The 27,399-nt window shown below is 38.4% G+C and overlaps 1 protein-coding gene across 8 annotated transcripts in view; it reads left to right on the plus strand.

Moving 5' to 3' along the window:
- Positions 1 to 27,399, plus strand: part of ANO4 (anoctamin 4) — a 173,360-nt gene that overhangs the window by 131,797 nt on the left and 14,164 nt on the right. For all 8 annotated transcript variants that reach the window (XM_039704082.1, XM_039704085.1, XM_039704083.1 and 5 more), the window contains 10 exons: positions 1,097 to 1,231; positions 1,969 to 2,065; positions 2,587 to 2,647; positions 8,430 to 8,512; positions 13,764 to 13,904; positions 16,072 to 16,236; positions 19,819 to 19,855; positions 22,257 to 22,368; positions 23,409 to 23,466; positions 26,337 to 26,434. In XM_039704082.1, coding sequence (XP_039560016.1) covers positions 1,097 to 1,231; positions 1,969 to 2,065; positions 2,587 to 2,647; positions 8,430 to 8,512; positions 13,764 to 13,904; positions 16,072 to 16,236; positions 19,819 to 19,855; positions 22,257 to 22,368; positions 23,409 to 23,466; positions 26,337 to 26,434 — 987 coding nt within the window. The remainder of the gene's footprint in view (positions 1 to 1,096; positions 1,232 to 1,968; positions 2,066 to 2,586; positions 2,648 to 8,429; positions 8,513 to 13,763; positions 13,905 to 16,071; positions 16,237 to 19,818; positions 19,856 to 22,256; positions 22,369 to 23,408; positions 23,467 to 26,336; positions 26,435 to 27,399) is intronic.

The following is a 27,399-nucleotide window of genomic DNA, read 5'->3' on the forward strand; positions in this document are numbered from 1 at the left end:
GTCCAAATGAAGTGTTCTCCAGTGCACCCAGCCCTAGAGACAGTCCTAGGGCTTTCCATTCTCACTGAGAAAGTTTGGCCAATTACGTTTTCTGGTAGAGTAGAGGATCCAGCAGTGCTGGCTCACTACACTTATACTCTGGATTCATCAGAAGTTCCATCATTAGGGTAAAAGAGAGTTTCCAGTAGCAGCTATTTTCAAATTGAGTGGATGTGCAACTATAAGTTGTCTACAAAATGTCTGAAACACGAGCATATCATCTTGCATCATTCTTTAAAACCAATCTTGCAAATAGTCCCCTAAAATCTACTGTGCACAAATCAATAGAACAGTACATGAGCCTCCTCCTCTGCTGATGAGTTCAGCAGGTTTTTGTGTGCTTGATGTATTGTCTAATATATAAACAAAGGTTTGGTTGTGTTTAGGAGGAGGAAAGTTGCTAATGAATATGTATGTAGCAAGATAAAACTTTCTGGCTACTTTGCTGCTAGTTTTTGAGCAATATATCTAATAAATTAGGATCAATTCAGACTGCTTTTCTCAAACCAATGCAAGATGATGGACCTTACTTGCACTTCACTTTCCACTGCAGTAGAATCATGAAATTAGTTTTGCAGGAACTGAGCTAAGAAAATAAATAATCAAATGAAAATAAACTTTATTCAAGAATGAAGGCTAGTTAATTAATTTCTTAGAACTAATTTGAGCTCAAATAATTTTTGCTGTTATACAAGCTTTAGGGATAAAATTTATTTCAATGCAGTTATTCAGGCAGTAAAGTCAAACAGCCAAAATAAAAGCACACCATCAATTTCCCAAATACAAAGAACTAGCTTTCTAAAAGTAACTCAGTGTTTTCTTCATAAGGTCACCACTTAGCGAACTGCAAACTGTGGTTGTTGAATTTTCAAATTAATGTTTTAAATTCATTACTGAGGCAGGTCCCTCAGTGTGCATTTAGAAGCTTAGTTGAAGGCTGTTTCTCCTCTTTAATCTACTCTTCAGATATGATAGAAATATTTTTTCTACTAATGAGTGAGATTAAGTAGATTATTCTAATTAGCAGGTAACTTTGCTGTGTTTTGTTTTAAAACAGACGGTACTTTGGTGAGAAAATTGGGTTGTACTTTGCCTGGTTAGGCTGGTACACAGGGATGCTCTTCCCAGCTGCCTTCATTGGATTGTTTGTCTTTTTGTATGGAGTCACCACTTTGAACCACTGCCAAGTCAGGTAACGTGGGAACTTTTAAAAAGAAATTACAACTGTGGCTTATGATGAATAATTTGAGAGATCTCCCCACAAGCTGTTAATTATTTCATTTTAAACTGTTGAATGAACAGTCAAGAAAAGGCTGCTTAAGGTACCCAGTATCAAACTTCCCATGTTTTGTGCTCCTGAATTGGGATGAAAGGAAATTCTTCTTTTCCAGTTCCAGTTGCTAATGGTGCTGGCAACTCAGAATGAAGTAGGGAAAAGCAGACTCCTCCATTACTCTTTAAGAGGCCAGACTAAGAGTGGAGACTTTTCACTCTCTACAAGGCCTTTCCCAAAGATCCACCACAGAGAGGCATTCCTCAGATGAAGAAACCCCTGGACCTTCTGCTGAGTGCTGCATCTCTAAGTTTTTGTGCACTTAAGTCACAAGAATAACTTTGTCTGAAGTTATCCTCACCCTCCTCCTACCAATGGTCATTGTGACTCAAGGAGAAGCTGGAAATGGTGAAGAGATACTACTAGGTTGTCCCTGGAGAACTGCACTCTGCAGCTATGACTGTCAACTCTGTAGTCTTAGGCAGTCAGCAAATATTAATTATACACATGCAGTTATGAACATCTTGGCTTCAGTTACAGACCAGTTTTGTTCAATAAGTAACTGAATATTAGCAAAGCTTATCAATCCAGACAGATTGTTGTGCAGATTGTTGTAATAATCAAGCTACTAATTTTTGTTTTTTCTATTTTTCCAGTAAAGAAGTCTGCCAAGCTACAGATATCATAATGTGTCCTATATGCGATAAATACTGCCCCTTCATGAGGTTGTCGGACAGCTGCATTTATGCCAAGGTATGTTTTAGGCTATGCAAATAGAGATACTTCCCGGCAAAAGCATGAATTTTGCCTTTTGCATTGGTCTTTAGTGAGCCTGGGTAGATGAAATCTTGAAGGGGCAGAGCAAGCTCAGCCAACATTAACATTGTCTTTCATCAATGTTTAATTTGGTAAGAAAATATTTGAATGCAATTTGCACTCAGAGATTCAGCAGTGTCAGAGGTCATGTTCTAGAGCTGTGTGTTACAGTGTCCTTGATATTGGCCTTTATCTTCTCATCCATCCTCTCTGAGTGGCTCCGTAAAATTAATGCTTTGGGTCTGAAATGATGCTCACATCTGGTGTTGGCAGAGGTCAGTCCCAGGCCAGGCTGGCAAATAGTCCTGTCAATTCACAGGTGGATTTCTCTTGTCAAGGGAAGTACCCTCAGGATTGTCAGGCCAGCTAAACTCATGATCACATTAATTTTAGTAGATGAAAATCAAAAATAAAGTCCTATTATCACAAATTGATCACATTATTAATATATCTCTCAGGTAACCCACCTTTTTGACAATGGAGCTACTGTCTTTTTTGCTGTTTTCATGGCAGTGTGGGGTAAGTTTTCATTTTGATATTAAGTAATTGCACCATCTTTTTCTCAAAGAATATTATGCAACACATGCCGTTTTATTTTCCAGCACACTTTTTATCTGACACTAAAAAAGAGAATATGGGCTTGAGACTTTCCTGTTTCTGCAAAAGAAAGATGCAATTGGTTGAATCAAGTTTTTACTTAATAATAATTTTAATTAAAACATGAATGCAGTTATATAGTGTCTATGTAGCTTATATATAGATATATCTGTGGGAATTTCTAACCATTTTAAATCCACTGTTACTAAGATCATCTCTGTATTACTGCTCAGGGCTTCTCATAGCTTAGGGCAGCTCAGTTTAGTGCCAGCATTAAAATGGAGTAATGTTTTTCCCCCACCTTGCAGAAAGGCAGTAAAACTTAAATCCATGTAAGCTGGTTGCAGTGAAAGCAAAGCTTAGATGAAATAAATAAAAGATTTCATTGAATGGCAAATTGATCCGAGTGTGGTCTAACTGTTGCCATGGAGGCTGAATTTTGCCCATAGAAATGTTCTATTTTTGGCTCAACTATTTTTCCTAGTATTTCATGTAGGCAGAATTGAAGGCAAGAGGAACCAGTAATTTCTGGCAGCACAAAAAATTATTTCAAACAATCCCTGAACATACCCAGGCTCTTAGCTGCTACCAAGCCATTGTGAGAGAAAGTTAACAGCTGTAGAAAATGGCTCAACAAGGGGACTCAACAACAGCATCCAAGTCCTTGCACTATCTGGATTTAGTCACTGTTCTCCTGTTCTTACTCACACATCTCCAACTGCTTCGGAAAGATGTCCAAGGAATTTTTATAATCTTAATTTTAAACAGCAATCTCGTTACTGAACCACAAGAAATGTTCAAGAGGTAACATGAGAGCCACCAGAACAACCTGGATTAACTTAACTATCTCTCAGTTCCTTCCTCCAATTAAAGTCGGTCATATACCAATCAAACCTATTTATGCCATTTCACGTAATATTGAAAATATTCAAATATTACAAATCACATTTAAGAAAAACCCATAGGTCATGCAGTCTTTATGTTTCTGCTTGATATTTCATCTTTGTTTTAGAGCTACACAGAGCTAAGAATCACCAAAAGTTTCTAATCCTTAAAGATTTCTTTTGATGCTTACTCAGCTTCTCCAAACTCTTTCTCCATGTGTTCACTGACGTTGAGAATTTCCAAGACAATGTACAGCCAGGGACATCTCTACCTAGGAAAACTGATGGGTTAACGTTGCTGAACACTTATGGCATTGTTCCTATCTGCTGGTGAGCATTTCTTCAGAGTGCAGATTTTTACACCAGTACTTTTGTTTCTCCTTAACAATAACAGTGCTTTCAGAAAACAGCTGTGCTCACAGCATGGTTTGTGTGTCTCAGCCGTCCCCAGATCCAGGGCTGTAGGGAAAGTAGCTCTAGGTAAGGGCAGTCCCTCACAGAGGTCACCGTGCCCAGTCCTGCCTTGTGGTCACTGCCTTTGAGAAGCCTGAGGAGGCTGAACATGCCTGCCTACAAAATGTTGTAGGCCCTTTCCTCTCTTTCCTCTCTCCAGTCGACAGGAAGCACATCTGGTTAGTTTGTCCTTCCTCCCCCTCTTTCAGCATCACTGTCAGACTCCCAGACTGGATTCCCTCCAGGAATCTCCACACCAGCCTGCCAGGACTGAGCAATGCACTGCCCACCCATGCATCCACAGCACCTAAGTCCACAATACATAGAAGTATTGTCCAAAAATACAATAGAAGCTGTCCCCAGATGATTTGGCTACTGGAGAAGAGACCATAGGACAGCAGCTGGGGTGAGAGCTTTCCCCAGCACTTCTGTTGCCTTACACTGTGCTTGGGAGCTGGCTGCCAGGAGGGAGAGAGGGGCAGCACCAGCAGGAGCTGTGAATGTTGGGTGTGGCTTGGGGAATAGGGCAATCCTCTGGCTCCACAACAACCATACTTCCTAAAGAAGAGTTTGCAGAGAAAACAGTGAGATTGTGGGGATATTTTCCATGCAGGTAGGGCTAAAGCAACATTCAAATAAGGGAAGTCACACTTTCCAGGGATTTTCTGGTACTGTATTTAGGAGCTGGCTTGCTGCCTGTGTTAAATGGGTTTTCAGTCTGCAGCAGGTCTACTGGCAGCTGCAGGCATTGCCATCATGGCAGTAAATCATGGCAGAGGAAGAGAAGAAGAATCGATGATAGCAGTTTGATTGGGGAAATGTTTTTTCTGTCAGCATGAAACAACTGGCAAGCTCATAAAATATTGGCTGTGAAAAGTTCAGCCTTCCAGATGATCCAATTTGACAGACACTGACATATTAAATAATTATGGCAGTGTTTTCACAAAAAGAGAATGAAAGTAAAAAGAAAAGGCAGCTAGGACCGTGTTACCTCTTTAGCCAAAGTTTACTGTTTTATTATCTAAACTATTTTTTTCATTGTCTTTAGATCCATTAGTAAACTCCCATCTTGAGAGAGAAGCCTCAGTCATTTGCTTGGGAGTTTCAAAAGCAAGTGTGGCCATATGACTTAAGGAAACTAATTTTTAACTGATTTATCAAAGGACAAAAGGTCTCCCTTCAGTGCATGTAAGGAATTCATTATCAGTTTGTATAAATTTTTTCTGTATTGAAGCTTCTGTTGAAAGGAAATACCATTTCAAACAGATTGAAGCTATAAATCTTTGTGGTTTATAGGGGAAAAGCGAGTCACTATAATCACTAACATTTTTAAAAAATGTTTTCATCGGTGAACAGATTGCCATTGATGCTCACTGAGATGTGTGATCATCTCAGAAGCTGGAAAATAATTTTTTCTTGATGACATTATTCAGGTGTTCAAAGCTTTCAAAAGTAGTGAAGCAATATTGTATTTTGTGTTTCTGTGCTAGAGAGAAACACCTCCACTTTGTTCTTTATGTATGCCTTGAGAAATGTTTGGCTTGATGGTAAAGCAACTCCCATATCTAGGAAAAGCTCCTCTCTTTTTACTGCCTAAATTAGATTCTTTCCAAAGACAGAAAATGAGAGAAACATGTTCATTCAAAAACATATTGACATTTAAAGTGAAGAAAAAAGTAATTATTATTAAAAAAACTAGGTAAATTTGACACTCATTTGACTCCAGCCTGTTTCAGTAAAGCCAGATGGAATTGTAGATTTTGCTTTTCCAGTGGAGGTGCTGGGGAAACCTATGGCAAAGCTGTTGCTGCCTAGATGTCTCCTGAAACTCTGGAGAAAAATTCTGTAACTGTTCAAAAGGAAAGTCCAGCAATTTATCATTTCTAAAGCCATGCTGAAGACAGGGTAGGCTGGTGGTAGTTTCTCTCTCTGTGCACATCTTTGGGGAGCTAAGGGATGCAAGAAAAATCCTTTTTGAAATTTTTTCCTGTGTAGTATGTTTTCTTTGATAAAGGAAGTAGCTTTAGAACACTTGCTGAAAGGCAAAACTGGGAGGGGAAAAAGAGGACTGGCATGAAGAATTTAACACTTTTTTCAAGCAATAAGAAATGCCAACATAAAACAATTTTTCTGTATCTATCTGTTAGTCTAATAAAAGATATTACTTTTCTACAAATCTTGCCTCTAGCATTAAATGTTCACATTAATCTGCTCTCCAAGGAGATAGAATTTAAGGATGTTCTTCAGCAGTACTCCTGGTATATAGAATATATTCTAGGAGTCAGGATGGATATATTAAATGGTGGTCTGAAATACAATAGAGAGAGGATTTCTGAGAGAAGGTCAGACTAAAGCTATTTCCTACAAGAGGCCATTTGCATTACGAGATAAGATCACAACTTGTTACAAAAGCATCTGAGGAAATTATGTTAAGCCAGCTGCTTGTACAAGTGGATATTGAGGACCCAGCTGCAAGGTTGAGTTCTGAAGTAGGACAAATGTAGTATAGGAAAAGCTAGTAAAAGATCTGGGAGCTAAGGCCAATAAGATGCAAAATTCCAAGCAGGAATTTTTGAGAAAAATCAGGATCTGATTTACACAAAAGGGGAAAATACAACGTGTCCTTTTGAATGTCAAAGTCAGAAAAGAATGCTGAAGTTTGTATAGGGTTATTTGCAGTTAAAACTACAATTTGAGAATAAGCAGAGAAATTTGAAAATGCTGTGCTTTTAGAAGACCTCAATAGCACAGTGAATCAATCAAAGATAGTTATTTATAGAACATTTTAAAATATCTAGCAAGGAAAAGCTGCATACTGACCTGAATAGAGGGAGAAAAGTGTAACAGAATGAAAGCTAAAACAGCACTGTACAGATCATATTTACTACTTAATGATTAGAAAATAACTCTCTAAAGAAGCTTCAGGAACTTCCCATACTTACTCTGACAGGTGCTAAATGTGCTAAATGTAATAGGTATAAATTTCTCACTCCAGGTGTGGGAAAAACAAGAAAGAAAAGAAGTATTGTTCAACAACGATTTATCTGAGACGTTTAGGGCCGGGACTCAAACACCTACTGGAGTTCTGCTACCAGCAGCTTTCTGGAATGGAAACAAAGTCACAGAAATAAATCAGGCTTCTTCCTCCTAGGTTTCCAAACAGTACAGGACTACCTGTTAGCCTGAAAAAAATAATTCAATATGAGCTGTTAGAAGAGAAGCAGTTCTACCAGGAAAAAAATAAAATGTAAAGTGCATGCCCAGTGAGGGGAGGTCGTACCTTGAAGGTGGGTAACTTTGGGATGGAGGTGTGTGTTAATATTACAGTTAGGTTTTAATGAACCCAGTTCATCCAGGGACAACAATGTCACCACAGCTGCTGGCTCAACAAGACACCTTCTCCTGTCTCCCCTGGCTGACGGGTGCTGTGCCATTTATCAGCTGCAAAGGACCATCAAGTTCCCCTCTCTGCAAGGATTACATCAGAGCCTGACCTCTGTGTCTCCATTCTGCTCCACCCTCCATTCCATTCCCCTTACCATGTGCTTAAATTTGCAGGCTGGGTATATGGGGAGTCATGGTGGAATAGGTTTTGGGCATGCTTCATTCCATCCAGGCAGCAGCAACTGTATTTTACCCTATAATTTCCATACTGTTAGAACTTCTGTTCAGAATCTAAATACAGCCTCCCAGCTTTCTCTAATTTTACTCCCAGTCATCTTCCCACAGCAGGCATGTGCAGGTCTGTTACTCCATCTTGAACTCTATCAATAAGGGCTGTAGTACACAATGTTTAATTATCAGACATAAACACCACACCACATATATGAACTCTCACATACTGTAAAAACAAAAAAGGGTTGAATTAAAAAGGTGTGAACCAGAAGTTCCTATTTCCCCAGTAGTACGCTACAGATTCTCAAATGCACTGGACTGTGCTTCCTCTGGGTTCTGGTTCCTGTGTAATGTAAATGGTCTTCAAAGAAAGAAAGTTACTCCATTATGTGCAATGGCCCCAAGAAACCTTTCGCTTCATCAGAAATCTGCTTTATCTAGCAGTGATGACTCACAGGAACGATTTTATTCTTTGAGAGCACTCCCTTGGTTGGTTAGAAATTAAACATTCTCATTTAGCGCTAAATGAAATCTCTAAAGCCTCAATCATACTTGAAGCAAGCAAACTAATCCTTAGAAAGCAATGCTTTTTGAAAGCAGTTTTGATCATCAGCATGATTTGCTGTTCAAAGAAACCCATTTATGCAAAGAAATTAAAATAATGTAACAGCTTCATTCAACAGTTCTGTGATAGTCATTAACGTTTTCTTGACTTAAAAACAATTTTGCATCTTTTTTCCTACTTTCTCTAGCCACTGTTTTTCTGGAGTTTTGGAAAAGAAGGCGAGCAGTAATTGCTTATGATTGGGACTTGATAGACTGGGAAGAAGAAGAGGTTTGTATAAAAACATATACTCCTTAATCTTTAATACAAAATTATTTGGTTGAAAATGTATGGTTTTATTTTGCATTTATTTTCAGTTCATTCTTTAAATCTTTATAAACCATGAAATAAGGATTTTTCTCATCAGATGTTTCTCCTCAGCTGGAATGTAAAGAAGCTTTCTCCAGGCCAAACTGTCCTCTTTTTTCACACTTTTGTAAATCTAAACTAATCTGCGAGATTTCGGGGAAGAAATGCACTATGGGAGAAATGCATTTTTATTTTGAAAGCTGGAAATTCTTGACAGCCCAGGGTACCGTGAATTTTGGCAAATGAGCTTTTATCCATTCTTTTAGTTTGTCACTGAAAGTGTCGATGGAAGGAAAGACCTTTTGAGGCTTGTACCAGCTTCTGCACCTGCAGGTGCTGGTTATCTGAGAGGGAGAGACAGAGAGGACTTAATTCATTCTGTATTGTAACAAGAAATCCCCTTAGAGAAGACTAAACTTCAGAAAATAGCCTTAATCTTTCCCTCTCTGGTGGTCACCAGAAAGAAAGCACATGCTCTTGGGACTGAGAATTCAGGTCTAAATAGAACTAGAAGGCTTTGTTATGTGGGAGAAAAGCAAGATTCAGCGAGTGTTGAAGAAAAAGTGCTACTCCAGTGGGATTTGGACATACAGGTGTCTATAAATCTGCTTTCCTTACTCTACAGAAGCTCTTGGGGTGTTGGTAAGAGGCTGCTGGAGTGGTCTCAGTGAAGGTGAACCTCTACATTGCTGCTTTGGTGGAAAATTTTCTTTTTTATCGGTCTTGCCAGCAGAGAAACAGACTTCTGTGTTATGGGATTTTTGTCTGTATGAGGCAAAGTAGCTCAGTGAGGCCATGAAATGGTGGAATTGCTGGAAGGATTTTCTTTTAAATCGAAGAAAACAACCCAAGAACATAACATGAAATGACTTACACAATTGGAAATTGATTTCTTTATAACAACAGGAACGTTGTTATCTGTGCACATATGCAGTCAGTTCTGGGTGATACCCCAGGACTATCTTCCTGTTTATAGGAAATACTGTAATAGTGATTCAACTCTTCTGAGATTAGCAAACTGCTCTTGCCAATGCTAGCAAGTCACAAAGGGATTGAGGCAGTCCTCACATGTGGTCAGGATTGGCTGCAGGGACTATGTCTTCTTATGGATAGTTGCAAAAAAATCCACTGCTACCGATGCTGACAGCTAAGAAAAAGCTGTAACAAGTTGCAATTTCCAAGTGACAATTAAAGTTTTCTCTGTGTCCTTGGAATGAGAAGGAGCCATTAAACAAACAAAATACAAAAGTACAGTATGAGACCTTCTTTATGTTTTTCCCAGGAAGCCTTGTCTTGCAGATGTTTATAGTTTGGGATGTTATATATCTTCATCTTTCACCATTTAACCTACCTGGATTTGGGATTATGCTGATTTATAAAGCCATCCACCTGAATCTTCTATGATCAGTTAACTTACAAGTATTGAATTTCCTGGTAAGGTTGTCCTTAAGTGACACTTCCCTTTTTTCTTTTCCTCTTCTTTGTTTTTCTTTTTTTTTTTTTTTCTCTTTTTTTCTCTTTTTTTAATAAGACATATTTATATTCCCCTGGCAGATTATTTCAGTTTGGCCTGCAGGATGATGTTTGTATGTTGGTAATTTTCAGAGGATACTTGCTCCCTTTTGATGTCAGCTGGTCTTTTATTCTCACACCAGAGTTTTTCCAGGAAGCTATGTCAACAAGACCTCTGTCAGGAGTAGTGGTGATTGTACCTGTTCCACAGCTATTCAGTGCACCTCCTTTCAGTTCTAGAGGGAATCTTATAAATCTCTACAGCAGGAGGTAGAAGGTTTTTTGGAAGCAGTGTGCCAGATTCTACCTTTCTCAAATTAGATGTTAAAGATTCTCATAGGAACTCAGCAGGCTGCTTCTCAAAGATTTGTGTGTCCAGTAATTAGAACATCAGTACCTCTTTGGCATTTGAGGCATCAGTTCCTCCTTTTCTCATCATGCAGTGGCATCCAAAGAGTAGGAGCTGATTGCCTCCCAGAGATATCTTTTTAGAAGATGCTACAGCCCCAGTGCCCACACCTACAGCACAGCTAAGCAAGTCCCACCTTCAGGGTCAGCCCAATGGACACTGCCTCCTCTGCTTGAGTATCCAGTGCTGCACTTTTTCATTGGAACTACACTCTCCCCCTGAGAAAGACATGGTTTGGAAGCAGGTGCTCCAGATGGAAGTGTGGAGAAAAAGTGTGGAGATCATTTCCCTGCTCTGTGGTTCAAAGCCCACCTCTTCACTTTGCCAACTTACTTCTGGGGATGCTATACTTGTACCAGTGATCAAGACTCAAATTTTCAACCTACACAATCTTTTTATACGTCTGGGCTATAAAGGACAATATGCTTGGATTAGGAAGGATGGGACTATTTCAATAATGTACCTGTTGAAGGATTAGAAAATTCTTGGGGGAAAAAGGAGATATTTTGCAAAGAAATTTATAGTAGTTCTTCTAGAGCACAAATACCTGGTCTAAGGCAATTCACATTACTCCATATTTCATATTCCAGAAATCAATAGGGTTTCCTTTATGAAAAAGCTGGAATTATCCATGTGTGAGAAACAGGAAGGAAGGAGAACAGTCTGTTTTATGTAGATTGGAAACTATTCATCCTGTGGAGTTTCATTGGGAAGTTGTATGTCAGTGAGAAGTCAATAAGAATTTTGACTCCAGAAGGTGAAAAATTTTCTCCTAGAAGTGCTACTTTCTAGTAAATTTACTGCTAATTAAGTTTCCTCTCTGCTTTCCATTCAGTTATCACTAGACAAAATCAGCTGACTGCTTTTGTTATTTCAAAGACATCCATTAAAGAGTTCTAATTAACATTTTCAATCTCAAGCTTTTGATCATGAAGATTGTTATTTTATTAACAATATGTGTCTAGCCTTTGCTTGCTTTAATTTCCATTGTCAAATTGAAAAATAAGATTTTCTTACAAAGGGAATTTTATTAATTCCTAGCAACAATACACTGAAAAACCACCATTTATAAAGCTTCCTATCTTTTTGTTATCACTCGCCTGTTCTAAATGAAGAGACAAATAATTAAAACAATGAAGATGATGGAAAGAAGAATTGCACTTATTCAGATATGCAACCTTGTGAATTCCTCACCACTTTAGATTCTCATCCAAGAAACGCATACTACAACCCCTGCAATGTTCAGGCCTCTCAGTCTGTGGATATGAGCTGAAAGTGTCCTGGCTCTTTCAGCCCTGCATATCTGGATTTCCTGTTCTTGCAAACCAGGTGCAAGGTGGGAGACATGGAGAGCAATGGCCTCTTGGGTGGGCACTCCACAGAAACCAACTGCGTGCAGTTCCTGGCACTTCCAGATGAAATCTGGCTTCTGTTGCTATTTGGAGCATGTTTTTTCTGGTTCTTCAGTGTCGCCTTCTTTGTATCATTAACCTCAGCCAGACACAGTACTGTTTACTTGCCCAGGCATTGCTCAGTATCATTAAACAGGTACAAAGTTTCATGCCAGATTTCCATTTTTTTTTTGAGAATGTCTAAACATAGCATTTACATTACTTGCATCAGCTGGAGATTTTAAGACATGTGGATATGATAACAACTTCCCTACACTGCAGATTGTAAAAAATAATCAAACCTTGGCTCAGAGAGGGGTGCAGAGAAGTAAAGGTTTCTTGTCTATGACAAGCCAGCTGGCAGAGCCCTTGCACAATCTACATGGTAAAATTCTCAGGAACCCTGCTTCACTGCTATCACACTCTGTCATTTTTCATGCCCCTGGGCACACAAGAATACTCCTTACATTGTTCCTTCTGCCAGATTATGGTCTGCTCAGTTTCCTTCAACCCTGCTATGGCAGGAACAGCTTGAACAAAAATAAGAGCAAGGTATTACTTACTCTGCCTCCACAGAAACATGCTTAGCCTTTTTGTATAGCTGAGGTAGGGTTGGTTCCCTCAAGCACATAATTAGTTACAGAGGCATTGCAGCTAGGCATACATGCCTCTTCATTTGTTTTTATAACTTGTTAACAGGTTGCTGCCTGAATTTGGAAATTAACTGTGTTGAGAAAGCATCTTCAAAACTTGGAAGGAGGAGAATGAGACATGACTTCTTCCCCCCTTCTTCTGTGGGGAATTTTTAAAAAAGGATGTATGATTTTAGGATATCTCACCTTTATTCACATTCTGAAGACTTGTGTGAGCAGTTAACATTCACCTATTTCCATGGAGTCATTTAAGGTCTGGGCATTTCAGTCAGTCAAAGTTCAGTTACATGCAGTTGAAGGGCTGGAAGTGACTGAAATTTGTAAGCTGGTTCTTGTCTGCTCCCTTGTAGCCAGCTGTACCAGGGAGCAGCTCTCCAGTATACAGTAGAGTACTACAAACAGTGCTCTCATATCTGCCAGCATTTGTGAGAGTCCATCTGCTCAACCTGGTGCTTTATCTCACCCTGACAGTGTCCTGGATGCCAGACTGGAACAAGGTGGCACCGGACACATGGCTCTTTGTGATGTTAGGGCAGAGGGTGCACCAGGGGTGATCCTGTCTTCTGGCAGTGATATACACAGATATCTTTATAGCAAATCTCTCCCCAGGTAATCCCCAGGTTTCATTTCACAAGGGGGTTTTTGATGGAAAACAGGCTTTGACATTTCTGCTGCTGAAAGTTGTTCCTGCTAATACTATTGTCCAAGTTAAGAAGTAATTGAGCAGCACTAGATGGCATGGATTCTTCTTCAAATGCTGAGAAATTTTGTTAGTAATGGAAGCGTAACCAAATGCCTAACAATCAGCAATTAGGCTTGGGAAAAGGAAGTTTGGTTGTTGGGTTGTTTTTTTTTCCTTAGTTGTAAATTTCCAGTATCAATAGGATAATGTCAGACTGAAAAAATCTGTAGTATCAATCTTAAAACGATTTGTCTTGCAGCCACATAGTTTTGAAAGAGCATTATTTAGAGGAATAGCTAATTGGGGATTTTACTAAATACTTTCAGTACTTACTTTTATGGGTACAGTGATTTATTCTAGTTCTCATGACGGAGACCTGATTTCCTAGCTCAGCTTTTATAGTAGCTGTGCCAGCTGCTGAATTCGAAGATATTCCCGAGAACAGTGATCTGATAAAAGATCTGAAGTTTCCTACAGAGCTTTTCCTAGCTGTGCTGTATGTGAACATTATCTGTCTGCTCTTTAGGAGGAAATACGCCCGCAGTTTGAAGCCAAATACTCCAAGAAAGAACGAATGAACCCCATATCTGGGAAGCCAGAGCCTTATCAAGCATTTGCAGATAAATGCAGCAGACTCATCGTTTCTGCATCTGGAATATTTTTTATGGTTTGAAAACTTTTATTTATTTACCAGTTGAAAATGAAAAAAATATCATTATCTCTGCTACTAGAGTAGGTAAATATTGGATATGACTGCTTGAAAGTGGAATAAGCTCTATGCATGTTGAAAATCTACATAGCAAATCACTGGAATTTCTGTCAAGTCCTACACTGGTTCACTCTTCACTGTGTCTCACAGATAGCTAATCCCCTCCTTCAAGGCTATACCTGTGACACTGTATGTAGTGACACATGCCAGCAAATCACTGGAATTTCTGTCTAGCTAATTCCCTCCTTCAAGGCTACACCTGTGACACTGTATGTAGTGACACATGCCAGAATAGTGACGCTATCACATTTAGGCACCAGCTCCAGTGGGCTGAATTAGCTCACTGGCAGCCTTGCCTGTGTACACAGTGCAGAGCGGTGGGGAAAGTTGCCATAGGAGAAGCAGTTGTTCTTTGTAAACTTCCCAGAGAACATAAATAGGATGCCTAGAGTGCTTTATGATGTTAATAAAATCTAGTTTCTCAGTGTGTTGAGAAGATAAGGAAAGAGACTTCATATTCCTAGTGCAGTCAAAATGGAGAAACCAATGTTCCTTGGCTAAAATGATGCATTTATCCCTTTAGTTATGCAAAACAAAAAGGAGCAGCAAAATCTCTCCTAACAGGGAGCTGCATGCACTTTTGCAGAAACACCCCCATCCTCTAATTTCAGTGAAGCAGATGTGGGCTGTTATTCACATGACAACAGGCATGGTAGTGCTGGTCTTGAAAACACAGTGATGGTCTGGAATCAACAGACTGCCACGGAATTTACCGGGGCTTTTCCAGGAGACAAGAAAATTATAGATGTGCACAGCCTCTGGAGCTGTGGAGAGCCAGGTAGGTGAGCTAACCCAGCAACAGGGCAGAGGACAGTAAGAAACTGATGGCTCCAAAATTGTCCAAAACAATCTAGGTCAAGAAAGGCAAGAGCATTATTGAGATGATCTGTGCTCTGGTACATCAGGTGGATGGACACCCTTACTCAGCCCTTGAGGACACGTACTCAGGACAGCAGTCTCTGCTCAGAATTGATACTACAGTTCTGATATTTTGTGTATTTTCTCCGTGTTTTTTTCTTGAAGAGTGGAGGTATTTTACCTTATGCAAACTCTGTCATTAATCTTCCTAGACTAGTGATAGATCTTACTCAAAGCGCCAGAGAGAGTACCCTTTCTCTGAATTGCATGCACCACAAATTTTTGTCCTCATAACAGCCCTTAAAACAGGACAAAAATTATTTTCACTGAAGTTATTTTTATTGTTGGCACAGCATGGGCTTCCAGCAAGTTAGAAAGCTACACTTTTTTTGACCATTTAGATAAGAATATTTTTTTTTAACCACAGCTGTAACAGGAGATATACACTTACCAAACTTCCAAGTTAGAGCAGTTCTCAAAATTTCTCAGCATAGACTCTCACAGTATAGTAAATAATACAGCTCAGCTGTTACATGAGGAACATTAAGTGACTAAGCAGCCTGGCTCAGCTGTGGTTTTCTCATTCTAAGTGTCACATTTGCTGAAAGTTTAATCAGAGAAGAATCACAAGTGCAATTGAACTGATTACCTTCTCTAGATAGAAACTGTCCAGAACTTTGTTTCTTTCTTTCCAGAACTTTCTGTAGGAAGAAACACCTGTCTAGGCTGGCTTGGCAGGGCTGTTTTTGAGGCAGTGCTTACAAATGGAGACATAAGTGTGAAGTGTGAAGTCCATCAGATCACAAAATCCATCCCAAGTATGATACCATCAAGCTACAATAGCAGTTTGAGGCTAGCCTTTGCACATCATGTGCAGATAAGGAAAATTTCTAATTCCCAGAGCTGGCAATACTGTTTCCCACATTAATGCTAAGGAAGAGAAAGAATGCTAAGAAAGAGAACATTTTCAAGAAAATGTTTAAAACTAAAAATTATTTTAATATTTTTCGATTATTTTTTTCATTTTGAGAAATAAAAAGAACTTAACAAGAAGAAAAATCATTATGTTGAAACCTTCCTCTGGAATCAAAAAGAATGCACTTTTAAAGTCTTTCATTTCATTTAATTTTGAGAGTTTCAGGGGGAAAGTAACTCCTGTTCCACTGGAAGTTTTCAGGTTCTTCTCTCTGATTTTTTCTTCCTTTAGATCTGTGTGGTGATTGCTGCTGTTTTTGGCATTGTTATTTACCGTGTTGTGACTGTCAGCACTTTTGCTGCCTTTAAGTGGGCTTTAATCAGGAATAACTCTCAGGTTGCAACTACAGGGACTGCAGTGTGCATCAACTTTTGCATCATCATGCTACTGAATGTGGTGAGTAAAATTAACATATCCAATGTTATACCTAAGTCACCAGAACAGTAGATATCTCAGTCAGCAGGCAACCAAATACTTTCATTTCCTTTTTGAGCAGGAGTGGAGTGTCTTGCTAAGCCAGACATGAAATTATTGTTTATGGACATCATTCACTATTTATATAACGTGCAATTCCAAAGCCAAAATATTATGTAAATTATGTTTGAATATTCCAAAAATATTTTAGGGACACATGATCATACCCCTGCTTTATCCTCTCCCACTTATTTCCCTTTTATATGTATGCAGTTTTCAGTCCACTTCATTAATACTCTTCTTTTTAATTGTGTTTTGATGCTTTGGTTTTTTTTTTAAATATAGTGACAAAGCTAAATTCTTATTTACACTATTTTCAGTAATTCCAATTTCAACTGTCATGGTAGTTTTCCAGTGAGGATATGCATATACAGACACAATGTCCATAAGCAGAACTCTCTTCAGCTGAAAGCTTCACAAGGCTTGAGCAGATGTGATTTGTTCCAGAGCTGCCCAAACCATTGCCAGTGTGCACCAGAGACATGGCCTGGGTGCACTGCAGTGGGGCTGCCTGATGGCAGGTATTGTTGTGGGCTGGTTTGGAACCAGACTTGGGACAAAGATAAAAATGGAATTTCTATGTCGCAACAGTCCCAATAAGAGAGTGGATGGGGAATGAGTTCCCTCCTTCCACTGAGCTGCTGATACTTATGAATATTGCTCTGATAGCAATGTGTTTGCTCTTTGTTGCTCTTGGCAAGACGTGTATGGCCTTTCACTGTCAGGTTTTGTCAACTGACATTATAAAAATGACTTTGAGGGGAAGAAGGATTTAGCTACAAACCAGACAGGCACTGGAGCCAGAGTGTATCTCTGCCTACTCAATAGCAAGCATCTTCTGCAAACAGCTTGTTAGGCTTCACTCCAGGAGATATGCTGATTTACTTCCTAGGGAAAAGATGAGATGTTATTTCAGGTCTGCTCATTTCCAAGGCTGGCTTTGAGACTTCTTTCTTTCCTATGCAATATCCAAGCATTTCCATAATCTAAAAATTCTTTTTGACTGGTCCTTTTTATATGGCAGGAAATTCCAAGAGTCTTTGCTGCAGGACTTTGCTTCTTCCTTTGAAGAAGGGAGAAGGCAAGACTGGATTAGTGACTAAGACAGTCTATCCAGAACTGTTGTTTTTCCTATGTTTTCCCTTAGGTGGGACTATAGGCTGAGAAAGGACAGAAAGGAGGAACCTGGTTTTCTGTCTGAGATTGTACTGAAGGCTTTCTTCTTTTACGTTATTTTTATTTTATTGGGTTTTGTCTTTAGCTTTTGGGGATTTTCTTTACTCCACCTAGAGCATACAATAAGCATAAAATAAAAAATTGAAAACTATATATATATCTATGCCAGTGCAACATCCATTTTAAAGCTCTCAGTGTGTCCTTGTATATGCAGTGATGCAGCAACAAAGAAACATTACACAAATGATTTTTTTTCATTCCCAAAGAATTTAACAGCTTTGAGATTTTTATTTTAAATAATAGAAGGTTGCTTGAAGGTGCCTTTTGAGAAACTTTGTTTTATTTCATAAAATTATCACATGAATGGAGCACTGCTAAGATGGGTTTCTCTAGCCTCATACTCATCACCATTCAAAAAACATCACAACCTTAGATCTGGATATAGCTCATGGAAGAAAAAGATCCCCAAATATGAAACTGCAGGAGTTTTTCAAAGGAAGGTTTTAGGAGCATAATCCCTTGCTTCCCATGATGGATTAATGTAGTTTACTGAAGGGCAATCTTGGGATTTCTTTTGGGAGAAGAAAAATCCCCAGAAGCAATTCAGGTAGTAGAATCCTGCATGTACTGTGACTCAAGAAAAGTGTCAGAAGAGCAAGAAAAGATACAGTAATAAAAGCAGAATGGACCAAGAGGTGCATAGCAGTAGAGAATTCACTGCTAGAAACCTTGAAAACCAGCAGTGATTCTGATACAAGTTGACAGCCTCTCAAAGCATCAGGGGAAGGGTCTAGAACACAAGTAAATTCCAGACCAGACGTTCTGAGCACTAGGTACCTATTCTGACACATCCATCATGACAACAGTAAGTGAGCCTCAAGCATGATGTCTCCTAGACAATCTTGCAGCCTGACCAGGAAATAATCACTAGCTTTACCTAGGCTATGTAAAAATTGTTAATTCCAGTAATATTGCCTGTGGAAAATACGAACAGTGAACAGAATATGATCCCAAACAGGGCCCCTTGAGGGTAGTAGTGATAAACGACAGTAGCAGAAAATTAGATCCAAACATTGCTAACAGAATCTCTAACATAATCTTACTGTTCCAAATGGAATAGCAACAAATTGAAATTTTAACAAACCCTTTTGTAGAGCAGTGAACATTTGTAAAAAAACCACACTCCCTGGTGGGATCAGGATATAAATGACCCAGACATTTATCATGTTTACAGTTGCCCTTAAGAGATGTTTTTAAACCCAGAAGAAACTAACTTTTTCATTACTTGAAACAAAACCATTTACTCCAAAGGCAGTGGAAAGCTATTCTAAGCATGAAGTGGTTGTTAACACGGATGAGAGATTTCAGGATGACTTCAGCTCTTAAGCAGGCAGTTGGATCTGTAAACAATACATAACTCAATTTAAGCAAGAGATTCTAAGCATAACTGCAAATAAAAAGAAACTCTGCTGATATGCAGTGTAGGAGTAAGTAAATACTTGAGCCTGAAATATGAGAGCTTTGTATTCCTGCAGGCATCAGTGAGAGTTAAGGGCATTTAGCAATTTTTAGGAAGAAGCTCCAGACTCATTTAAAACAAATTGAAATCATTGTATTACTTTACTCAAATACTGATGATGTTGGTGATGTAGGTAATAGGTTCAAAACTCCTTTGCATATACTGATTGTGAAAACCCTCCAGGTTAGTTTTGTAATTTTAATGAAGTTTGGAGTCTCCTGGAGAGTTTGAGAGCATGGTACCTGAAAGTGCAGAAAGTACCACCTAGGATTTAGAAAAATGACAGTGGGTCAGAGTAAGAAATGTGTCTGGTGGTGGGGATTACTGGAGATTTTCTCTGAAGTAACCCTGTCCCCCCTGTGTCTTTCCTCTCAGCACCAAAGTGCCAAGCAAAACCAAAAAGCCCCAAATAACCATCATATCCAACATACCATAGCATGCTCTTCTAGGGTGATTTTTTTCCTTGTGAGGTGAATGTTCCATAAGTAACTAAAACAAAAATCTCAGTCGTGCTGTTGTTTCTGCTTTTCTTTTTGGAAAAGTCCCCTCACACTTTTTCACTCTGTATATAAAATAGGGACAGTGACAGCATTTCCTCTCCATATATCATGGATGAGCACTAGATATAAAAACTTTACTTTTCCTTGTTTGATTATATCATTGCTGTATTATTATGTAGTTTTATTGCCATTATCAGAACATCACAGAAATTATCTGCATGTCAGATTTAACATGTTCTCTCCCTAGAAAGCAGTTCTACATTTTTGCGCCAGCCATGTAACTAAGAGGGTGTTTCTTCTCTGTTACAGCTGTATGAAAAAGTTGCCCTTTTCCTGACAAATTTAGGTGAGTAATGTTAAATATAAAATCAAATAATATTGTACTGATTTATTGGTCCATACACCATAATAAAATTCAAAATGTCTGTATAAATATGAAAAATCTTAACTAATTTGCAATCTATAGGAATTAATGTTTTTCTGAAGTTTCTAATAAGAAGGTATATAAACTAAACTACTATGCCATTCAACCAGGGGGACAAAAATCATCCATCTTTGTTCTTGTTTCCACCTCCTACCATCTAAGAATGTAAACAAATTGTTTAATATAAGTGCGTGTAAAATTTTTACCTTGGAGGAAAAGGCATGAGTTTTCAGACAGACTTAGCACTCACAACCTCCAGAGTCTGTAAACATGGAAAAGGGGAGTCACTTCTGGAAAACAAATCCATAACTTGAAACTAAGGTGCTGATTGCCTATCAAACATTTGCCTTTAAGAAGGGCAGTAAGGAGGGAAAATGACTAGGTGAATCATCAACTGTACCTACACCTAAATTTCAGTGATCCTTTCAGCTCACTTGCAAAGGCAGTCTTTATGCTAGAGCGAGGAAACCTGTGTTTTCTAAGGAGAGCATCCACTGTCAATGGGTTAGCAACAGGCTGTCATTCATATATCCATGGCTCAGACAGGATCTGTGGAGATCCTGATATATTTAGAAGATTGCAGCAGTTGGTGGCAATTGGCAAGGGCTCCTTAGTGTCAAGAAGCCTGAAATGAGACTCTGGCTGAAGGCCTATTAAGCAAACCGTATTATTGCACATATACCAGTGGTTTGAGGAGGTTATTTTGAGCTCCTGGAAATCTGTGTACATTGGTGATGCTCAGTAAATTATTTTGGACCAGATGGGCAGATTTTGATGCTTTGATGCTCAAAGGAAACAATTTATTTTAGCTACTCGCAGGACTTTTCTACATCCCAGAAGTCATTGGTAATGTGTTCAAAACATATCTGTGTACAATAGAATTTTATTATTTTGTTTCTTAGTAAACTGAGAATCCTCATTTTTATGCTGTAGTTTTAAAACATTTTTGCTATCCTGTATCCATGGAGAAGATATCTGCTAGCTACAGTTGAGAAATACAACTTTCAAGTTTGTGAATTGTACAAGCTATGTCCTGACAGCCTGGGGACAGACAGTAAGATATATTCTAGAGACCTTGAAGCTTGATTACTTTCTCTTAGGTTGTCATCAGGGTAGGTCTGCTTTTTGCCGAAAGCACTTGTATAAAAATTCAGCAGGTCAAGTTTTTTCAATCCTGTTCAGACAGTTTTGTAATTTTTATTCTGGTGGCCTAAAGAACTGATTTGATCTGAATTATCTTCATCAGTGTAATAAGCTCAAAGAAGGACTGGCAGAAAAACAACATTGAGAACATTGAGGATGTCCTTCTTCATCTTTTACATGACCTTTTTCAGAACTCACATCTGTGCTCCTCCAGAGCATCACCATTGTCTCTGATGGGCATGTGAGCAAAGCTTCAGCTGAAGCAACCTTGTTACAGTCAAACTTGCCCTTTCTGCAGACTGGCATCTAAAGAAAGGGCAGCTCTAAGTAAAGAGAATCAAGTTTATTGTTTTTTTGTACTTTTAGTACTTTACTGGAGGCTGTTTTGGAAGCAATATATGATTACTATCATTATGATACTCAGAATCACAATTAGCAACTCCACTTCTCTGATTATTCCTGCTCACAGCAATGGTCAGCTTACAATCAGCTCCTGACAGCTGGAAAGTAGTTCCAGAATATGGAACCGGTGTGTTGGCATGGACATTGTTTTGTTAACTTCTGTCTTGATATTTCTTGAGATGGAGAATAAGGGAACAGTACCTAAAGGCAAGAATATGTGTTCCCCTTTCCTGTTTGCCTTAGCCCATCCACTGAAAAATATTTGTTCTTGGATTTTTGTGACGAGCTCCCTAGGACAAGGAAGGGGAGTCATGCAGTGGCACTCCACTGATACATGTGGGCAAATCCATGAAACAGAATTACCAGGAGGATTTTCTTCAGTTCAGTGTGACATCTCTAAAAAAAAGGCATTTAAATAGCTTTGGTGGAATGGCAATGTCATTGTGGTAGGGTACAGAAAAGGAAACAAGACCCCAAGCCCGTAAAGACCACTTAAATACCGGTGGGATGTTTAATATACACATTACCTTGACCACTTTGTTACAGTCTCAGGGGAACATACATATGTATGCAGGCACCAGAATAGATTTCTCTGTCTCTACAAGATCTCTTGCTGAGTGCTGCTTCTGGAAACAATTTCCTCTGCCAGGTTATATTTTGAAAACAGCAGGCTAATTTAAAAATATATTGCCAGCTCTTACAGGTGTGTGCAGCCTTTGTGCCAAGGGAAATTGATATTCTGAATAAGCCTCTGAAACTCTGGTCATTTTCTTCACAGAGCAGCCTCGTACCGAATCGGAGTGGGAGAACAGCTTCACTCTGAAAATGTTTCTTTTTCAGTTTGTCAATCTGAACAGCTCTACCTTTTATATAGCATTCTTCCTTGGAAGGTAGGATTGATGTCTGCACACTCATATGTGCAAAATGAAGTAGAGAGAAGAAATAAAATTGTTTGTAATGAAACAAAATGGAGCATATTATCACACATATCAAAATGCAAATTCCAGCAGAACAGATTGCAGTTTTATACTCCTTTCAAAAGCCCAGAAACAGATGCAGCTTTCATTTCCTATCACCACATGGTCTCAATATTAACTTAACAATTTCACTATTGGAAACAGATGCATGTCACAATACTATACATGCAGGTCATTTCACTCTGGTTTTATGTGTGTTATTTGAACAGATAAATGCAGGATAGGATAGGATAGGATAGGATAGGATAGGATAGGATAGTTCAGTTGGAAGGGACCTGCTCTGATTACATTATCTGAATTGTTAAGAGTGAGTTATGAGCAATCGTTTGGGGGGGGTCCACATATATATTTATTATATATATTATATATTTATTTTATTTACATGTATTTTTGTGCGTTTATGTATCTATCTAAATATATATTATTTGTATATCTCTTTCTGTCAGTCTCCTAAAAAAAAGACCTTTTTAATAGAGAAGGTTTGAGTAGAAGAACCCATGAGTGTGGATTATTTACATATGGGAAAAATTTTGGGAAAAAACATGGAAGAATAGTTAGAAAATTATTATTTTTACTGAAAACTAAACTTTCCACTGATTTCACAGGAAGGCAGACATCACATGTTATAAGGAAATGGACTTGCAGTTGAGAGCCATTTTCCAAACAGCTCATTTTCATGAGCAGTTTCAGTCAGATTTTCCCTCTGCTCTGCCTATGTTGAATATCCAACAGCAGAGTATTGGTATTGAAATAAAACTGAAATAAAACTATCTGTAGTCCTTCATGAGGATTATTCCAGGAATACTCATAAAACTTTTTACAGCACAACATATTTTATAGTTATACCAGCCACATTAAGATAACACCAGATTAAAATAAGAGTGTGAGCTTTCTTATACTGCTGTGAACAGACTGTTTACACAACATAGTTGATCTATATTCTTGTGTTAAAGATTTACAGGACACCCTGGTGCCTACTTAAGGCTGATAAACCGGTGGAGGCTGGAAGAGGTGAGTGTTCCATAACTGCATGCTGATTTAGCTGCTGCCCACAATGCCAAGGATGCAAGCAGAGGCAGACACATAAATCTGCCTAGGCAGTTCTGAGTGTGTTGTCGGGTTTTCAGTTGCTGTCTAATCCTCACTATTGACACTACCACCTGCTACAAAAGCATCTACATATATATATATATATATATATATGTATATGTATATGTATATGTATATGTATATGTATTTCGTTTTCAATGCTAGCAGCTCTAGTGTTTGCATCACATTCAAACAGTGGTATCAGATGGTTCAAAGATTCCTTACATTGGAAATATTTTATCCTTGGAATGAATCAAAATCAAACATGAATCTGACAACTTTTTGCTTCAAAAAAAGTCCTTTCTTCTCAGCTTTTCTAGCCTTGCAGACCAGAGAGCTAAAATAATAAAATAACAAATTAAAAATCCAGACACATAAAATGTATGTGAAATTTGAAAACAACTGAAAAACTTCCCAAAGAATCTACTGGCATAATGTCTAATTTCTGTAAAATCAAATTAATATGAAAAGCAATGAGAGTTTGGCTTTTCAAATTACTCAAGGACCAATTCCATTTTATTTATTTTTTTAATAAATACATTCAGAATTCAAAGTCCATTTGACAGTTATAGGAGGTGAACAGCAGCAGTTTCTGGACCAGTCATTTACTTTCCAGTGCTGCTATGTGCACACTGAAATCCCGTGGTTTCTTTCCTGCTTCACAGATGAATAATTGAAACAAGTTTGCAGATAAATGACAAATGGTAAGTGGAAAATGCCTGCCAGCTTGAATTTTCAAACATATCTGGATACATAAATATTTTGGTTAATAAAGGCCATTCAGATATTAGCAAAACAAACAAAAGGATTTGAATTTTAATAAAACCATCTTAATTTTGTAGAGAATTCTGTTCATTTAAAGGAAGAATACTTGATAAATGGGCCCACAGAATTTTGCTTAACATCCCTCCAAAATCTGTCTGTGACTGAGCTGACCTAAAAACTTGCTGGTGTCAAAGGAAAACATTTCTGATCTTCCTTCCTCACCCTGAGGCTTGCTCCTTTCTCTTCCTCTGCATTGACTCTCACTCATCCAAGCCTGTGAGGAGCCTACTCTGTTCCTTGTATCAGCAGTAAACTTCCTTTTGCTGGCTGAATAGACTTCTGCTGATTCAGTGGGCTGATTAATTTCACAGAGGGATCAGAGAACATGGAAAGAAACTCATCTTTCTGCAGGAGAAGGGATGGAAGGAGAAGAGAACCAGGTTTGTGAGGAAAGTGCAACAATGAGGTGTTACAGGTTGGGTCAGTTGCTGGTGGAAGCTACTCTTAGTAATCCTTATTTAGCTTTCCTCAGAGAAAAAAAAAAGAGTTTAATAATAATAAGTCTAATAATAGAAAAGTCTTGATTTTATTTACTGTATCTCTGCCAGGTCTTATTAGAACTAACCTGCTTTAGAATACGATGTTCAGATATCCCTCCAACACCCCTCTCTTCGCCTGTCAAATTTTGCCAAGTCTAAGACATTTAGTAACACTAGTCCAGTGCCCATGGACATGCTCAGACCACAGCTATTTAGCTTTCCTCAGAGAAAAAAAAGTTTAATAATAATAATAATAAAGTCTAATAATAGAAAAGTCTTGATTTTATTTACTGTATCTCTGCCAGGTCTTATTAGAACTAACCTGCTTTAGAATACGATGTTCAGATATCCCTCCAACACCCCTCTCTTCGCCTGTCAAATTTTGCCAAGTCTAAGACATTTAGTAACACTAGTCCAGTGCCCATGGACATGCTCAGACCACAGTTTACATATTATTGATGTTATGGTTGTAACATTGCTGCTACTTCATTGACACTGCATCCACCTCTCTCAGGGTACATTCATTCATGTGACCGATCCCTAAAAACAGGAGGATGACGATTTAGTAATAATGACAGAGAAGTAAAAAAAAAAAAACCAAAAACCTACCAGAAACCCCTCCCCCTACCAGAAACAACAAAAAAACCAACCCTGTCACCCCAATAGTGCTAAATTAGGTCAGCAGAACCCTCAGCAGTGATCCATATTCTGAGAGCTGGATAATGAATCATGTATAAGAAATTAATGCCTCATTTTATTCCAGGTCATAATTATTTGGTCTCCCTAAAAGTTAGAAAGAAATAATTCCAGTTCTGTGGCAATGATTCATTTGACTTATCTGTAATACCCAAGATTTTAAAATACAGCTTGAACTACACTGTTTGGAACTGCAAAGCCAGTTACACAAAGTGCAGTTTGAGGGTTGAAAGCTTTTGATCCCTTCATTTTTTTTACAATAACAGATAAAAAATTACCTGAATTTGTACTATCTGCATATCTCTCCCAAAAGAAGCACCACAGCTTCAGGGTCTGGAGCCACTGCTAAAGCAAGCAAGCACTCAGCAAGAAACACTAAGAACTGTTGGTCAGCAGTAAGAGATTTTTAGCCAGGAGAAATTTTCTCTTCATTCTTTGACTTGATGCACAGCCACCCTCCCCAAAAACAATTCAGATCAATGGAGAAACTTAGTGGCCTTTGCCTCTGCCCTGCCCACAGTTGCACAGCACATTAGAAGCACTGCTGTGGAAACTGCATTTGGTTTCAGGTGACTCTGACCTCTGCAGAGAATTAGGTGATAAGCTTAAAATGCTGACAGTATGATACAGTGTCATCTGTTCCCATGAGGTTATACTTCTTTAAAAAATAAGGAGAATGCATTTAATTCTCTTTTAGTAAATGATCCAGTGTCATTTATAGCATTTAACAAATGCTTTAAAACTCAGCATATTTCCTATTTAACATTTTGTTTCTTTTTTTTCCCCCTGTAGTGCCACCCTAGTGGATGCCTTATTGACCTCTGTATGCAAATGGGTATTATAATGGTGTTAAAGCAGACATGGAATAATTTCATGGAACTGGGATATCCGTAAGTAAATATAATACCTGTGTGCTTCTGTAGGTCACAGAATACTAAGTTTATGTTCTCCTTATCACCAGTTAATAAAAGCAAGATGCAGTAGCCATTACAAGAGAAAATCCCCCCAAGGATGAAGAACTCCAGACATAAAGATGATGCCTGGGGCTTTTTTCCACATTGGACAGTTTGGAAAAGTGAAAGTGTAACATAAATATTAACAAATAAGTAATACATGGGAAGTACTTAATTTTGTTAAATTTTATTCTGTGTTCTAAACTCCTTAAAAGTAACTGTGTGACCACTATGTTGCTTACATGAAAAATATTATATGTGTCATTTCTTAGCTATACCAGTAAGTTCTAAGTTCTGTTTTTGTTGGGTGATAAAAGATGCCTGAAAGAGCAGATATAAGCTGGAAAAAATGCACTGTTGGCACATGCACTCTGAAAGACAGAAAAAATGTACTGACTGGTATGTAGACAAGTTCCCTTGTGATCTTCAAGGTAACATGAAGCTGTGCCCTCGTTAAAAGGTTAGCAATTACTCATTTCCAATTGGTTCATTCCTTATTGATTAGTATTTAATGAGCATGTTTAATATGATTAATATAGGTTTAACATGATCAGTGTAGTTGATGCTAGAGAGAGTGTGGATGGTCATCAAGGGAAATTAGCAAGAGTGAAAATCTAAGAGAGAGCTGACATTGTCAGAAAGTTTGCCCTTGCAAAGTTCAGAGGGATTTGCTATTTCTCCATCTTTCCTGGGCCTAGCACTCCTTGCCAGTATTTTGCAGCTGTTCGGGCTGCAGGGATTAGTTGGGATGGGCAGGAGGGAACAATAGCAGCAGTATTGATCCTTCCCTTTCCATTCCCTACCATTTTTGCCAGTTTTCATTAGAACTCTCTGCTTTCTATTAATACAGATTTTGAAACTTAACAAAGAGGGCAGAAGAGAAATAAAAGAAAGTAATTGAC

Source organism: Passer montanus, unplaced genomic scaffold (assembly GCF_014805655.1).
Source record: "Passer montanus isolate IOZ18808 unplaced genomic scaffold, ASM1480565v1 scaffold17, whole genome shotgun sequence".
Taxonomy (NCBI): Eukaryota; Metazoa; Chordata; class Aves; order Passeriformes; family Passeridae; genus Passer; species Passer montanus.